Below are 15,509 nucleotides of genomic sequence, written 5' to 3'. Positions count from 1 at the left end.
GCTAACAAATTTTTTTCTAATTAAAAGAGCACTAATGTGTGAAAGTGCTGCACTCAATATGCCAGCAAATTTGGAAAACTCAGCAGTGCCCACAGGACTGGAAAAGGTCCGTTTTCATTCCAATCCCAAAGAAAGGCAATGCCAAAGAATGCTCAAACTACCACACAATTGCACTCATCTCACATGCTAGTAAAGTAATGCTCAAAATTCTCCAAGCCAGGCTTCAGCAATATGTGAACCATGAACTTCCAGATGTTCAAGCTAGTTTTAGAAAAGGCAGAGGAACCAGGGATCAAATTGCCATCTGCTGGATCATGGTAAAAGCAAGAGAGTTCCAGAAAAACATACTTTATTGACTATGCCAAAGCCTTTGACTGTGTGGATCACATTAAACTGTGGAAAATTCTGAAAGAGATGGGAATACCAGACCACCTGACCTGCCTCTTGAGAAATCTGTATGCAGGTCAGGAAGCAACAGTTAGAACTGGACATGGAACAACAGACTGGTTTCAAATAGAAAAAGGAGTATGTCAAGGCTGTATATTGTCACCGTGCTTATTTAACTTATATGCAGAATATATCATTAGAAATGCTGAACTGGAAGAAACACAAGCTGGAATCAAGATTGCTGGGAGAAATATCAATAACCTCAGATATGCAGATGACACCACCCTTATGGCAGAAAGTGAAGAGGAACTAAAAAGCCTCTTGATGAAAGTAAAAGTGGAGAGTGAAAAAGTTGGCTTAAGCTCAACATTCAGAAAACGAAGATCATGGCATCTTGTCCCATCACTTCATGGGAAATAGATGGGGAAACAGTGGAAACAGTGTCAGAGTTTATTTTTCTGGGCTCCAAAATCACTGCAGATGGTGACTGCAGCCACGAAATTAAAGGATGCTTACTCCTTGGAAGATAAGTTATGACGAACCTAGATAGCATATTCAAAAGCAGAGACATTACTTTGCCGACTAAGGTCCGTCTAGTCAAGGCTATGGTTTTTCCTGTGCTCATGTATGGATGTGAGAGCTGGACTGTGAAGAAGGCTGAGCGCCGAAGAATTGATGCTTTTGAACTGTGGAGTTGGAGAAGACTCTTCAGAGTCCCTTGGAGTGCAAGGAGATCCAACCAGTCCATTCTGAAGGAGATCAGCCCTGGGATTTCTTTGGAAGAAATAATGCTAAAGCTGAAACTCCAGTACTTTGGCCACCTCCTGAGAAGAGTCGACTCATTGGAAAAGACTCTGATGCTGGGAGGGATTGAGGGCAGGAGGAGAAGGGGACGACAGACGATGAGATGGCTGGATGGCATCACAGACTCGATGGACGTGAGTCTGAGTGAACTCCGGGAGATGGTGATGGACAGGGAGGCCTGGTGTGCTGCGATTCATGGGGACGCAAGGAGTTGGACGCGACTGAGAGACTGAACTGAACTGAATGTTTGTAAAAATGGTCTGCATCTTCAGTTACATTATCTCAGTTCTGTAACATACATGTCATAATATACTGTACAGTAGGATAATGAGTTAAAGGGTGACTTTTCACCGCAAGATCACACAGCTAATAAATAAAATTGCTTGGGGACTTCCCTGGTGGTCCAGTGGCTGAGACTGAGCTTCTAATGCAGGGTACTTGGGCTTAATCCCTGGTCAGGGAACTAGATCCCACATGCTGCAACTAAGACCCAGCATAGCCAAATAAATAAATAAATAAATAATTTAAAAAATAAAAAGGAATAATTCTAAAAATAAATTGCTGGGAACATACTCCGGCTCTTCTTTTAATCCAGTGTTTGTTCTATGTGTGTTCTATCTATGTATGTTAAGTAGATTTAGTCATGTTCAACTCTGGGCAATCCTATGGACTATAGCCCACCATGCTCTTCTGTCTATGGGATTCTCCAGGCAAGAGTACTGAAGTGCATTGTCATACCCTCCTGCAGGGCATCTTCCCAACCCAGGGATCGAACCTGCGTCTCTTGTGTCTCCTGCATTGGCAGGCAGGTTCTTTACCACTAGTGCCATCTGGGAAGCCCAGTGTTTATCTATGAAGACACAGATATTGTGGAGTCACAATAAGTAGTTAGGGAAGATTATTTATCCTTTCCTTTATACCGAATGGGAAAGCATATATCCTGGTAGGCACTGGATTTGACATCATGAGAGCAGTAGCAGAAGTATTTTTAGTTTCCTTAATATTCCTGGCATATCCTTTATACTTTCTCTAAACTGCTAAAAAAAAATGAGTAACATTTCGTTGTATAACTTCTGTACATTTTTTTTACTGTGTACCTATTTCAACATGTTTGCAAATAAAATGATAGCAAAAAGCTTATCTTCTCTACTGAATTAAGTTAGCATCACAACGAACGGCATACCAATTGAGGGCAGGTGTTCTCCTGCCTATAGAAACATGGTCTTTACTAGGTAATTGAATGCCCTTGGTGGTATCTTTTCATGTCATTGCATATTCGAATTGTGAGGTAGGTGCTCAGTATGAGTAACGAGCAGACCCATGTAACACATGAACTGAGAAGCAAAGACTTGGGTATCACATCTGTAAGCAGCAGACAGAGGTCTCCTTGAACCAAAACCTCTGCAATTTTCATTAGATTGTACTGCCTAGATCTGCTGGTAAAAGTCAGGACTAACTCTCTGGTCAGATTTTTTTGGGTTTCAATGCTGCTCTGCTGGACACAATGTCCTCACAGAAAAGATCTCCAATATGTATTAAGTGTAAAAAGCAAGGCGATATATTTTATTTTACTACTTTTGCAGAAATGAAGCGAAACTTTAAAAAAGAATTTATGTCTGCATTTGCTTATTACCCACATACTCTCAGTTGCCTACAGGCTCTCCATCTGTAAAGTATGGGTGCTGGGATTACATTAAATATTGCAAATATCAGAACAGTGTCTGGCACTCTGAAGTACTATTTTACTTGGATTCTCAGTTCAAATTCCCTAGCATAATCATTTTCTAAACTACCCTTTTAAAAATCGTTTTCAATTGCAGAGGCAAGATGAAAATGTGGCAAGCTACAGCAAAAATGTAATTACTTAAAGCTGCTCTAAATTTGGCCCGAAACAGAGCGATTAGCCAATACCGAAAGACGCTTGGTGAATCACAATTACTGTACAGATATCCCAAAGAAATTGTTCACTACTTTACTGAATAATTTATTTGGTTATTACCAAGATCTTCCCCCCACCCCTCCCAAAAAGGGTCGCGAAGATATTGACGACAATGTATTTCAACAGCTTGCTACCCTGAAGGGTATTAAGCAACTTGAAGGAAAATCAAGCAAAATAACGACCTTAGATTGCGATCCCCAAAACACATTTACAAGTCTCAACAACGTTATTGTTACCGCTTGAGCATCTAAGTTAAAGGCACACTGTAACTGCTGTAACGTCGTGGAAAAAGATGTGCTAGGATTACAGCACTGCAAAACTGGGGGTCCGGGGAAAAGGGCGGACGCGCGAAGCTAACGAAAACCATCCCCCTCCCCCCTGCCCCTCGGCCACGCGGGGTTTTCAGCCTCCTCCCGGGCGCTTCCTTCCGCCGTCCGCGTCCAGAGAGTGACCTCAAGCCGGGGGCGGGGCCGGGGCGGGGCCGCCTCGGCGCAGAGTGAGCAGATTCCGCGGCCGCCGCCCCCCCGGCCTGCCCACAGGTGTCGGAGCGCACGCGAGGCGCGGGCTCGCCCTCGCGTGCACGCCGGCGCGCCCTGCGCCGCGCGAGGCTGCCGTGCGACGCGCTTCCCGCCGCGCTCCGCGTCCACCCGGAGCACGGACGTGGGCTCTGCTCCGAGCAGCGGCTTGGGGCCGCCGTCTAACCCTGACTCGCTCTGTGGCTCGAGATCTCTCCTGTTCTCTAAAGTCTCGGCCCTTAGCGCAGCAGGGCTAAGAGCACCCGGTCGGTGGTGCTCAGTAGGTCACTTATGGGATCAATCAAGGACTATTGTAGGATTTTGCAGTTCCTTAAGAACTATTTTGAAGGATTTTTCTGGAAGGTATTTATAAAGTGTATATACGGATCCGCCCGCTCAGGCCTTGGGGACAACTTTCAATTAATTGTGCCTATTTTACAGAGGTCACGTGTCTCACTTTTATTTTTTTCTAAACTGAAATTATATTGGATGTTTTCCTCTTACCAATATCTGCTTTCATTTTGATTTTTCTTTCTTAGATTAGATGGATCTGCAATTCTGGATTTCATGTAAAACTTTGAAATATTCAACTTTTGGTGTCTTTAGTCTTTGTTGCCTTCCCTCCTGTCACTAAATAACCGGTTCTTAAAGTTTCCAAAATGTTGTCAGTCCTGTTAGTATGACCTCCAATAATGTACACACCTAAACCATCTGAGGAGTATGGAAAGAAAGCATGGTAAAGAAGCGTGTAAAATAATAAATCTAATGTGGCAACCTAATCTTAATATGAAATACTGTGCTGTTAATATCACTGTCGTACACAAATATGACTGTGGGAATATAGTTCCAAGAGATTAGCCATTAATTAATATTTCCAAGTTAATAAGAGCAGAGGTATTTGCATTGTTCTATTGCTAGTGATTTATTTTCACTTGTACTTCTTACATCTTTATCTTATTACAAACATGGACTAGCATATCAAGATGATTTCATTCCACATGTATATGACTGGGTAAGGACACTAGGAAAACGCACTGTGAAAAAAGAATTTGTGGAAGAAGAAAAGCTAGAAATATAGACATTATAGAAAAGGCTTTTGTTGCTAGAAACAGATATTACATGTGTTTCTAGAGAAACTTCATATGGCCTACTTTCTTTCATGAAAACTATATCAATGCTAAAACAAGCCTACAGACTCCTAATAAAGAAAGAAAAACTTGATTTTTAGAAATGTGTGGCTGCAAAGAATGTGTACAAAGGCTGTAACAAAAGACTTTCTTTTATAAAGGAAAGGCATTTGGATTCTGAGAAGTGACTGGAAGCTAGGATTGGAAGAACTGTATTATAGAATGAAATTGAAAGTAAACACCATGGAAATTTGCCTATAACTGCTTCCCACTGTTTTATATATGTTTTCCTCTTCTGATTTGATTGTGGGTTCCTCTCCAAAAGGAGGTACTTCTTTTGCACATGCCACAGAGTTTCACTTTGCCCTGGACACATAGTAGGTTCTCAAACTGTGTTAACAGATTGGCTGAAAAAGTTGTCCTGATGTGCTATATGTGGAAGAAGAGACAAAATGTGTGTTACTCTGTCGTGTCCGACTTTTTGCGATCCCATGGACCGCAGCCCACCAGGCTCCTCTGTCCATGAAATTCTCCAGGCAAGAATACTGGAGTGGGTTGCCATTTTCTTCTCCAAGAAAATGATCTAGTAATTAAGCTCATTAAATATAAAGCTTCTTCTGCAGGAGTGTTTCTGAGAGTCTGCCCTTATTGCTAAACTAAAAAGGTCTCATCCAGTCTCACCTTAGATTTATGCCTAAAATGTAGTTAGAATCAACAGGATGAGGGAAAACAAAGCTATTTACTTAGACGGGATAGGCCATTTTTGGGAAGCAGTGATTTCGCAGCAGTGTCGGAGACTGTAAACTGCGTGGATAAGCTTGCTGATGCTGTAGATCTTAGTCTCTACATGAGATCATGTGGAAAGGCTGAATATGAGAAACTCTTTTTAGGTTTTCCATGCTGGCAATCAATCAAACGACTGTACACTGGAAAATGTACCAGAAGACCAGGCACAGACTCACGATTTCGTTAACGTAATAACACTAGAGTTAGAAGTAAAGCAAACTGCAGGATTTAAGTCTATTCTAAACTGAAAAACTGGACATCTGGAGTACCACATGGCGTGACTGTGTGGTATGAACTTTGAATAAAAGCTATGAATGGCGAAAGCAAAGAGGCTGCCTCTGGAGCTTATTCGTCCGGCTGCTCGCCTCCGAACCGAACCAGTCGTGGACTCTCCGGCCCTGTCGGCCTCCGCCCTCGCCCGCCGCCCGGGTCCCCGGGCCTTAGACTTCTCTCCAGTCGGAAGGGGCGCGGAGGGTAGGAGGCGGTGAGACACCAGCCCTGGTACAGCAGGAGGCTCGAGGAGTTGGTCCGGAACCCGCGAAACTGCAAGGCTGGGGACGGGAGATGGACTGCGGGTTAAAGGGCTACCCTAATATCGGTGTCTGCAGTTAAACCGGGAATGGTATAGAGGGAAGCTTCTGGATGTCCCCACCCGGCCGCCTCCTCGCCGCCCCACCCCCCAGCTGTGCAGCCAGTAATTCATACAAAAGGACGACTCGCCTCTGCCCCGGGAAGCCCAGGGACCGTCGATAAACTCCCACTACCCTGGAACCGAGGGAGCGCTCGTCCCCGCCCCCCACCGACCCGCTCTCGTCCTCCTCTGGGTCTAGAGGAGCATGCGCGGGGCGCCCAGCGCTCGTCTGTGGGCTGAGCGTACATCGCCTACGGTCCCCGAGACGTTGGGGGAGGGGATGGAGATTGAACTGGTGCCTGGTGGAGGCGGCGCGGGGTAAACTGGGAAAGTGGTGTCGTGTGCTGGCTCCGCCCTTTTCCCCGAGGGTGGGGGAGAACCGTATATAAGTGCCGTAGTCTCCGTGAACGTTCTTTTTCGCAACGGGTTTGCCGCCAGGACACAGGTGAGTGCCGGGTGTGGCTTCGGTGGGCCCGGCCTCCCCCGACGGCCGCGGCCTTCGCGTGCGTGTACTTCCCGCCGCGCCCGTGGGCATCTTCACCATGTTCTTGACCCGAATTTCGGGGTGTGAGCGGGTGGGGGTGGGGGTGGGGTGGGCAGAGTTCGAGGCCTTGCGCTTTTCTCGCAGTACCTTCGCCTCGTGTTTGGGTTGAGGCCTGGGCTGTGGCACCGTGGCCGCTGCGTGTGGATCCTGCCGCACTTTGCCGCCCTGTTCCCCCCACCCCGCCTCCACACACACACTATTGAACAACTCCACACAGCCGCGGGTTTTTCGGCCGGGGCGGTTCACCCGAGGCCGGCCGGGGGCTGACAGGATGGGCTTCTCGGCGCTCGTCGGGATCTGGGGTGGGGGGCGGCCGCGAGGCGCAGAGGACTTGGGCCGACTTCCCCCGCGCACATGCCATCGCGGCCTCGCTGGCCCGAGGCGGGGCGGGAGAGCCGTGGCGGCCGGGCGAGCAGAGCGCCGCCCCACCCGGCACCAGTTGCGTGCGCGGAAAGATGGCCGCTCCCCGGCCCCTCTGCACGGCTTCAAAATGGAGGACGCGGCGGCCCGGGCGGGGAGCGGCCGGTGAGTCACCCGCACAAAGGCCCCGGCCCCGTCCCAGCCTGGCGCCGCTTCCTTGGGACACCCAGCCCCGGCCCCCGCGGCCGACCGGGTGCCGTCCTGGCCTCTCGATGCCTCGAGGTTCTAGAGCTACACATGGGGTGGGGGAGGGGAATCTGGACGGTGGAGCTTATGGGTGGAGACTTGAGTTGGGCCAGCTTGGCACTGGTTGTAATGCTCCTTGGAATTTGCCCTTGGAGTTTGGATCGTAGCTTTTTCTTCAGTTTCCAGACAGTGGTTTAAAGTGTTTAACACACCTCCACCCCTTTCCAATTAGGTGTCGTGAAAACCACCGTTAAACCTAAGCCAAAATGGGAAAGGAGAAGACCCACATCAACATCGTTGTCATTGGGCACGTAGATTCAGGGAAGTCTACCACGACTGGCCATCTGATCTACAAATGTGGCGGGATCGACAAGAGAACAATTGAAAAGTTCGAGAAGGAGGCTGCCGAGGTAGGCAAAATTAGAATGAATATTGGCTGAGCAAGTGCATTTGAGTGGCAATTTTCCGAAAACTAGCCACTAGTCTAGACTTAGTAGTTAAAAGGTATATTGCAAAGTTTGCTAAGTCAGTTAACTTTTGAAAATAAGGTAAATGCACTTAAGTGTACAGTTGTAAGTGAAATCCAGCATTTTTTCCAAGTTAGGGAAAAGAATTTCGTGCTGGAGTTCATGTTTTAGTTACCAAGTAATTGTCCTTAATCTTTCTAGATGGGAAAGGGCTCCTTCAAATATGCCTGGGTCTTGGACAAACTGAAAGCTGAACGTGAGCGTGGTATTACCATTGATATCTCCCTGTGGAAATTTGAGACCAGCAAGTACTATGTTACCATCATTGATGCCCCAGGACACAGAGACTTCATCAAAAACATGATTACAGGCACATCCCAGGTTTGTGAGACTAAAAACTACTGAAAATAACTTTTTGGGTCTGTCTTTACACTGGCAAAGCCGTGGATCCTTTTTAAGAACTTAGTTTAACAGGATGTGGACTTGTTTTCTTTCAAAGGCTGACTGTGCTGTCCTGATTGTTGCTGCTGGTGTTGGTGAATTTGAAGCCGGTATCTCCAAGAACGGGCAGACCCGTGAGCATGCCCTTCTGGCTTACACCCTGGGTGTGAAACAACTAATTGTTGGCGTTAACAAAATGGATTCTACTGAGCCACCCTATAGCCAGAAGAGATACGAGGAAATTGTTAAGGAAGTCAGCACCTACATTAAGAAAATTGGCTACAACCCCGACACAGTAGCATTTGTGCCAATTTCTGGCTGGAATGGTGACAACATGCTGGAGCCAAGTGCTAATGTAAGTGATTTTCAAGTTTTTAAGACTTAAGGTCTGTAATGGGGTTTAGTTTGATGGTAACCCAGCCTTTCTTGTTTTAGATGCCATGGTTCAAGGGATGGAAAGTCACCCGTAAGGACGGAAATGCCAGTGGAACCACCTTGCTTGAAGCTCTGGATTGCATCCTGCCACCAACTCGCCCAACTGACAAACCCTTGCGTTTGCCTCTCCAGGATGTCTATAAAATTGGTGGTAAGTAGAATAAAACCATTAGAATTTGTTAGAATTTGTCTGGGTTGGTATAATACTACCGGCCTCCGTTTGAGGCATTAAGTTCTGTAAACGTTTATTTTAGGTATTGGTACTGTCCCTGTGGGTCGTGTGGAGACTGGTGTTCTCAAACCTGGCATGGTGGTCACCTTTGCTCCAGTCAATGTAACAACGGAGGTGAAGTCTGTAGAAATGCACCATGAAGCATTGAGTGAAGCCCTTCCTGGGGACAATGTGGGCTTCAATGTCAAGAACGTGTCTGTCAAAGATGTCCGTCGTGGCAATGTGGCTGGTGACAGCAAAAATGATCCACCCATGGAAGCTGCTGGCTTCACAGCTCAGGTAACACTTAGAGACAAGTTTTTATTGCTATAACTTTAAGGGTTTTTGAGACACAACTAAATGCAAGTCGTCTTTCCAGGTGATTATTTTGAACCATCCAGGCCAAATCAGTGCTGGATATGCACCTGTGCTGGATTGTCACACAGCTCACATTGCTTGCAAGTTTGCTGAGCTGAAGGAGAAGATTGATCGTCGTTCTGGGAAAAAGCTGGAAGATGGCCCTAAATTCTTGAAATCTGGTGACGCTGCCATCGTTGATATGGTTCCTGGCAAGCCTATGTGTGTCGAGAGCTTTTCTGATTATCCTCCCCTGGGTGAGGATGTTTTTCTGCTGTAATTAAAAACTAAATTTTAGAAGTAAACTTAAAGGTTTGAAAAATGTCTCTAATGGTAATACAATGTTTGTTTTTCATAGGCCGTTTTGCTGTGCGTGACATGAGACAGACAGTCGCTGTGGGTGTCATCAAAGCAGTGGACAAGAAGGCAGCTGGAGCTGGCAAGGTCACCAAGTCTGCCCAGAAAGCTCAGAAGGCTAAATGAATATTATCCCCAATACCTGCCACCCCAGTCTTAATCAGTGGTGGAAGAACGGTCTCAGAACTGTTTGTCTCAATTGGCCATTTAAGTTTAATAGTAAAAGACTGGTTAATGATAACAATGCATCGTAAAACCTTCAGAAGGAAAGGAGAATGTTTTTGTGGACCATATGTTTTGTGTGTGGCAGTTTAAGTTATTAGTTTTTAAAATCAGTACTTTTTAATGAAAACAACTTGACCAAAAATCTGTCACAGAATTTGAGACCCATTAAAAAAAGTTTAATGAGAAACCTGTGTGTTCTTTTGGTCAACACTGTAATTCCCTATAGTACTACTTTGGTAAGAGTTGCTTATAAGCTATTTCTAGTAAAACAATTTTCAAATTATGGGTTTGTATTTCTAGGGTGGAGCTTCAGGTTTGTTAACCTTAAGTTGAGAGCTCATCTGTTTTAATAACATCTTAAGCATTGGTGCAACACTTTCTAGGTTAGGACAGATGAGCAAAGAGTAACTGTTTTATATGTAAGCTAGTTTGTAAGGTCAGATTCTATAGTATAGAAGCTCCTATTGCATATAAAATTTTGTATGGTTACATAAATGAATAAATCTATGTCATTTAGTTTCCAGTTATGAGTATGTGCATTCACATTTATAATAAGTAGTTAATCTAAAATGTGAGGCTTAAACAGTATTGAGTACTGCCCTGCTAGAGTTAATTGTATACAGGTTCTAGGGAAAATAAAAGACTAGGAAAAATAAAAGATGCTGGAGGCTAATTGTGTTTCCTGTCACTTAAATAGAAATGAACTTTATAGGAATTTTTATTTAATGGGCAAGGTTGGGTGATGAGAACATTGCTACATTGGCGAGGAGGGTATGGCCCATTTGGGTCTTGAGCGTAGGTTCATCTAGTTAATGTTTTCAAAGTTAACTGCCATTTAAAAAACTAGAAAGGAAGTTGGAAAGTTGTCATTTGCAGGTTGCTATAATTTGACAGTTGAATGAAAATAACCCTTAACACCAGAGGAATTTTGTAACCTGTCAATTGCAGGGCTTGGTCACAAATGGGAAAAGCTAGGTAGTCAGCTGATAATTGGTCTCTGGGTATAAGCAATGTAATTCTAAGTTAACCTTGGTTTTGATAGTAAGTCTTAACACATTTGTAGAAACTGAGTAATTCTGTATCTGATAACTTGGCTTTTATAATATGAAAGGAAAATTAATCCAGCTGAAACTGGTGAAATCACACCAGATAGCATTCTAGAAGCCTTTTTTGCAAATAGCATCCTGTGAAAGGTGGATTGTTAATTGCAATTTTTCCTTGATAAAAATAATTTATATGGCCATTGGTAGGGGCTCTAAAATGACAAAAGATTTGGTCCCTAGCTTGTTCCTTAATGTTTGACAGGTATGGGGTTAACTGAATAAAGATTGCTAGCTAGTAAATAGTGAAGATTTGTCTTCACAAGCAAGGTTTCATTGCAGAAAATAGCTTTCATTAAGTAAGTTTAAGGAGAGCAAGACAGTTGGCATACTTGGAGCCATAGATTTGTCTGTACAGAATTTCTGTGAGCGCCACCTACTGGTGGTCACTACAGACTAGTTTAAAACATGAATTTCTAGATTCAGGATGAATGTTTTGCTCAGTTTTTTATACAGTTGCCTTTTTCAGTATGAACTGACTGAAAAGATTTATAAAGCAAACTGGTGCTTGACCTTAAACCCCATTTTTAAAATTGCCTAGCTGTTGAAATGGAATCATGTTGAAACTTGGCCCCAGGAATTCTTGTGTGGTTTCAGAATGAGAGGCAGTATGATTTCTGAAAAAATGATTCTTAATCCAATTTCCACAATAGGCAGTCTAGTTGAGTTTTGGCCAGATTATGCTTTGGGGGTTTTTTCAAGAGCATGAGCAATTCGTTTGGGTTCTGGTCTGCCCAAAAGCAGATTGCATATTCTGAAGAGCTTGATTATTAGTAATTTGCAGAATGGGGTATATAATACCAGGACAGGAGTACAGATTTTTTTATTAAGTATTTACCTTTGTTACCTTTTGTTAGGTTGAGCACTGAGCTCATGCCAAAAACAGGCTGTTTCTGGCTCTATATACAATTCTTGAAATAGGCAACTCTAGAAAAGGGATGAAAAGTTGTGTGTCAAGATGTCCTTTTATGTTTTCAGTGGATAGGTGTTAGATGTCCTTTTGAAATGCTGCAGCACTATATATGGTCACTTGGGAATTATTAAAGGTATATTATTCCCTTGTATCTTGAATGAGCAGCATGAGTTCTCAATCTTGTGATAAGAGAAGAGCAAGCTCTTCCATATGAGAAGGTGGAATGAAATGTGTTTTCCTTTATTTGCAATGTTTCCTGAAATTTTTCCTGATCTGGTTTTGCTTTTCATGACTTCTCTCCTTTTTTCTTCCACCTTTCTTCTCACCACCTTTTTTCTTCTCACCCAGGTGGCATCAGAGTCCTCTGTTTGCAGGCCTCTGGGAACTTCCTAGACAAGTTAAAATCATAATTGAAGTTGCATTGCTTGCTCAGGTGATAGTGATTTAGAAAAAACCACATGGCTTCTGAAAGGTCATTGACCTCTGATCCAGTGGAAAACTTGGAAAGGATCATAATGGGTGTCTTTTCTAAATAGGTTATGCTACATAGTCCTGCTGTTAATAGAAATGAGTGAGATTAGTGCATTTGTTACATACCTGGGACAACCTTCAGCAGGCCCATGGATCTCCAAGCCTTGAGTGCTCAGTGAGAACAAAGATCACGTTAATATTTCAAGTAAGCAATAATAGAAAACAGTGGAATATTTTAAAGTTCTTACCACTTTTTTCATTGAGGTCCTTAACCTAAAATTTACCCTGTAAAAGCGTTTTGCAAGTTTTGGTAAAGTTTACCAAAAAACACTTTTATTTACCACAATCATGGTATAGAATATTCCCATCACCTTTCCCCCTCCCTCAAATTCCCCATGCCCCTGTGTGGTCAATCACTCTTCTCTACCTCTTATTCTTGGTAACTACTGACCTATATTCTTTTCCCGTTTTGTTTGCAGCAGTGTCAGAAACCTGAATTGATACCATATGTAGCCTTTGAATCTGGTTTCTTTACAGCATGATGCCTTTGAGATCTGTTTTGCATGTATCAGTAATCTGTTCCTTTTTAATAACTATAAGCTTGTTTACAGCTGAGGGACATTGGTTGTTTTGGATAATTACAAATAAACCACTAAACATTCACGTATAGGTTTGTGTGTGATTATAGGTTTTCATTTTCCTTTTGTAAAAACCAAGGAGTGGGATTGCTTATTAGTTCTTGGCAAGTGTATACTTTTTAAGAAACTGCTAAAATTTTTCAGTGAACCTTAGTAATTTAGGTGAAGTAGTTAAGTTTTATTTTGATATGAATTTTTTGAAAATAATTCATTTGGCTGTTATTGTCGGGTCTCAGTTGTGGCACATGGGATCTTAGTTATATCACTATCTCCCATTGTAGCACAGCTAGGGGCCCTCTAGTTGTGGCATATAGGGTTAGTTGCCTGACCAGGGATCGAATCCACATCCTCTGAATTATTAATCATTGGACCACCAAGGAAGTCCTTGATGTGATTAATTTTTTAATGAAAATTAATTTGAATAAGGTTTCCCTTGTAGCTCAGTAAAGAATCTACCTGCAGTGCAGGAGACCTGGGTTCGATCCCTGGGTTGGGAAGATCCCCTGGAGAAGGAAATGGCAAACTGCTCCAGTATCTTTGCCTGGAAAATGTCATGGATAGCGGAGCCTTGTGGGCTGCAGTCTATGGGGTTGCAGAGTTGGGCTCGACTGAGTGACTAAAGTGTTACACTGAGACTCTAGGACGGGGCGCCAGACACTATTCTCTTCCACACACTTGGGATAGGATTGTGAACAAAACAGATAAAAGGCTGTGCTCTTTGAGTTGACAGTCTACTGGGGGAACTAGATACTGAGTTAAGTAGGTAAAATTGAGTTCTGGTGATGCTCTTAAGGGAAAGAAGGATGCTGTGAGCAGGAAAAGTGAAAGGGATGTAATTTAGATTGTTTAGAGAAGGTTGTCAGAAATAGCTGAGATATTAAAGGATAAGTAAAAATTAGTTGAAAAATGTGAAAATGTTGCACTACTTTGTAACAATTACATAGAATCAGAAGCCTTGTGGGTGTGAATCACTCGGTTGTGTCTGACTGGAAGCTCACACACTGTAATCTGCCAGGCTCCTCTGTCCATGGAATTATCCAGACAAGAATACTAGAGTTGGTAGCCTATTCCTTCTCCAGGGGATCTTACCAACCTAAGGATCAAACCTAGGTCTCCTGCATTGCAGGTGGATTCTTTACCAGCTGAGCTACCAAGAAAGCCCTAGAAAAGTCTTGAAAACCTAAAAACCATTGAACTGCTCAAATCGATTTTGAATATTCTCATTGCAGTTTTTGGTTGATTACTTTCTCAGTGTGGGGTTGTCTGAGGCACAGTTGCTAGGTTGTGTCTGACACTTTCTGACCTCATTGACTAGCCCACTACTCTCTTTGACTCCACTAGGCTTTTCTGTTCATGGAATTTTCCAGGCAAGAATACTGGAGTGGGTTGTCATTCCTATTCCAGGGGATCTTTGCGGCCCAGGGATTGAACCCTCGTCTCCAGCATCCCTTTCCTTGGCAGGCAGGTTCTTTATCACTGAGTCACTTGGGAAAGCCCCATAGTGCTATCACTCCTATTACAAATGAGAGACAGGAATGGAGGCTACTAAATCATCCCGTTGCTGGATGAAATTTTTTCTTTAAATATTATTGCTGGTAACATAACTAGGGTATTCTCTTGGTCTAACTGAATGATTTCATTTTCTTTTGTAAGAGTTAATAATTTACCTGAAGACGCCAGTCAGTACCTCTCAGTCACACCTGAGCTAAACACTTCAGTTCCTACAGCTGTTTCTTAAATTGAATAGTTGATTTACAATGTTTTTTCAGGTGTACAGCACAGTGACTCAGTTATATGTGTATATATTCTTTTTCAGGGGCTTCCCAGGTGGCTCAGTGGTAAAGAATCTGGCTACCAAGTAGGAGACATGGTTTCCATCCCTGGATTGGGAGCTGGTAACCCACTCCACTATTCTTGCCTGGGAGATCCCTATGTTTCATGAGGGCTATATTCCGTGGGGTCGCAAGAGAGTTGGACATGATGTAGGGACTTAACACTTTTTCCCCAGACTCTTCCTATATAAGTTATTAAAAAATATTGAATATAGTTCTCTATACTATATAGTAGATTTTGCTGGTTATATATTTTTATTTTTTTGTTTTTTTCTTGGCCTCACTGCATGGCAACACGTGGGATCTTAATTCCACATTTAACAATGGATGGAACCCACACACCCTGCAGTGGAAGTGCAAAGTCTTAACCACTAGACTGCCAGGGAAGTCCCTGGTTATCTTTTTATGTATGATTCCATTTATGTGAAATGTCCAGACTAGACAGAGCCAGAGAGAAAGCAATGATTAAAAATATTCTAAATTTAGTGATGGTTACACAACAGTAGATATACTCCAAACCGTTGACTTATACTTTAAAGAGGTGAATGTTGTATGTGAGTTACATCTCATAGCTTTTTTAAAAAATGTCAGGTATCAGGACAGCCCAGAGGTCAGTTGTTAAAGGCCAAATGTCCATCATGGGCTGATTCTGCAGTCTGTCTTTGATCCACACACTAAACAAAGCAGTTACTACACAGATTACTAGTTCCTTGCCCTAGTAGA

The 15,509-nt window shown here is 43.4% G+C and overlaps 1 protein-coding gene across 1 annotated transcript; it reads left to right on the top strand.

The window, feature by feature from the left end:
* EEF1A1 (eukaryotic translation elongation factor 1 alpha 1) lies at positions 6,448-12,983 on the top strand. Its single transcript, XM_005684428.3, has 8 exons — positions 6,448-6,634; positions 7,572-7,749; positions 8,008-8,187; positions 8,306-8,602; positions 8,683-8,833; positions 8,937-9,193; positions 9,273-9,507; positions 9,609-12,983. Exons 2-8 carry the CDS (start codon positions 7,606-7,608, stop codon positions 9,731-9,733), a joined length of 1,389 nt encoding a protein of 462 aa, XP_005684485.1. The 5' UTR covers positions 6,448-6,634; positions 7,572-7,605; the 3' UTR covers positions 9,734-12,983.

This window comes from Capra hircus, chromosome 9 (genome assembly GCF_001704415.2).
Source record: "Capra hircus breed San Clemente chromosome 9, ASM170441v1, whole genome shotgun sequence".
Taxonomy (NCBI): domain Eukaryota; kingdom Metazoa; phylum Chordata; class Mammalia; order Artiodactyla; family Bovidae; genus Capra; species Capra hircus.
This window is presented reverse-complemented; position numbering and strand designations above follow the sequence as displayed.

What these genes read in the sequence shown, in the direction of transcription:
- EEF1A1 (XM_005684428.3), top strand. Translation starts at nt 7,606, where the DNA reads ATGGGAAAGGAGAAGACCCACATCAACATCGTTGTCATTGGGCACGTA. An exon ending in TGATTACAGGCACATCCCAG is followed by an intron (nt 8,188 to 8,305) that starts GTTTGTGAGACT and finishes TTTCTTTCAAAG; the next exon opens with GCTGACTGTGCTGTCCTGAT. An exon ending in TGCTGGAGCCAAGTGCTAAT is followed by an intron (nt 8,603 to 8,682) that starts GTAAGTGATTTT and finishes TTCTTGTTTTAG; the next exon opens with ATGCCATGGTTCAAGGGATG.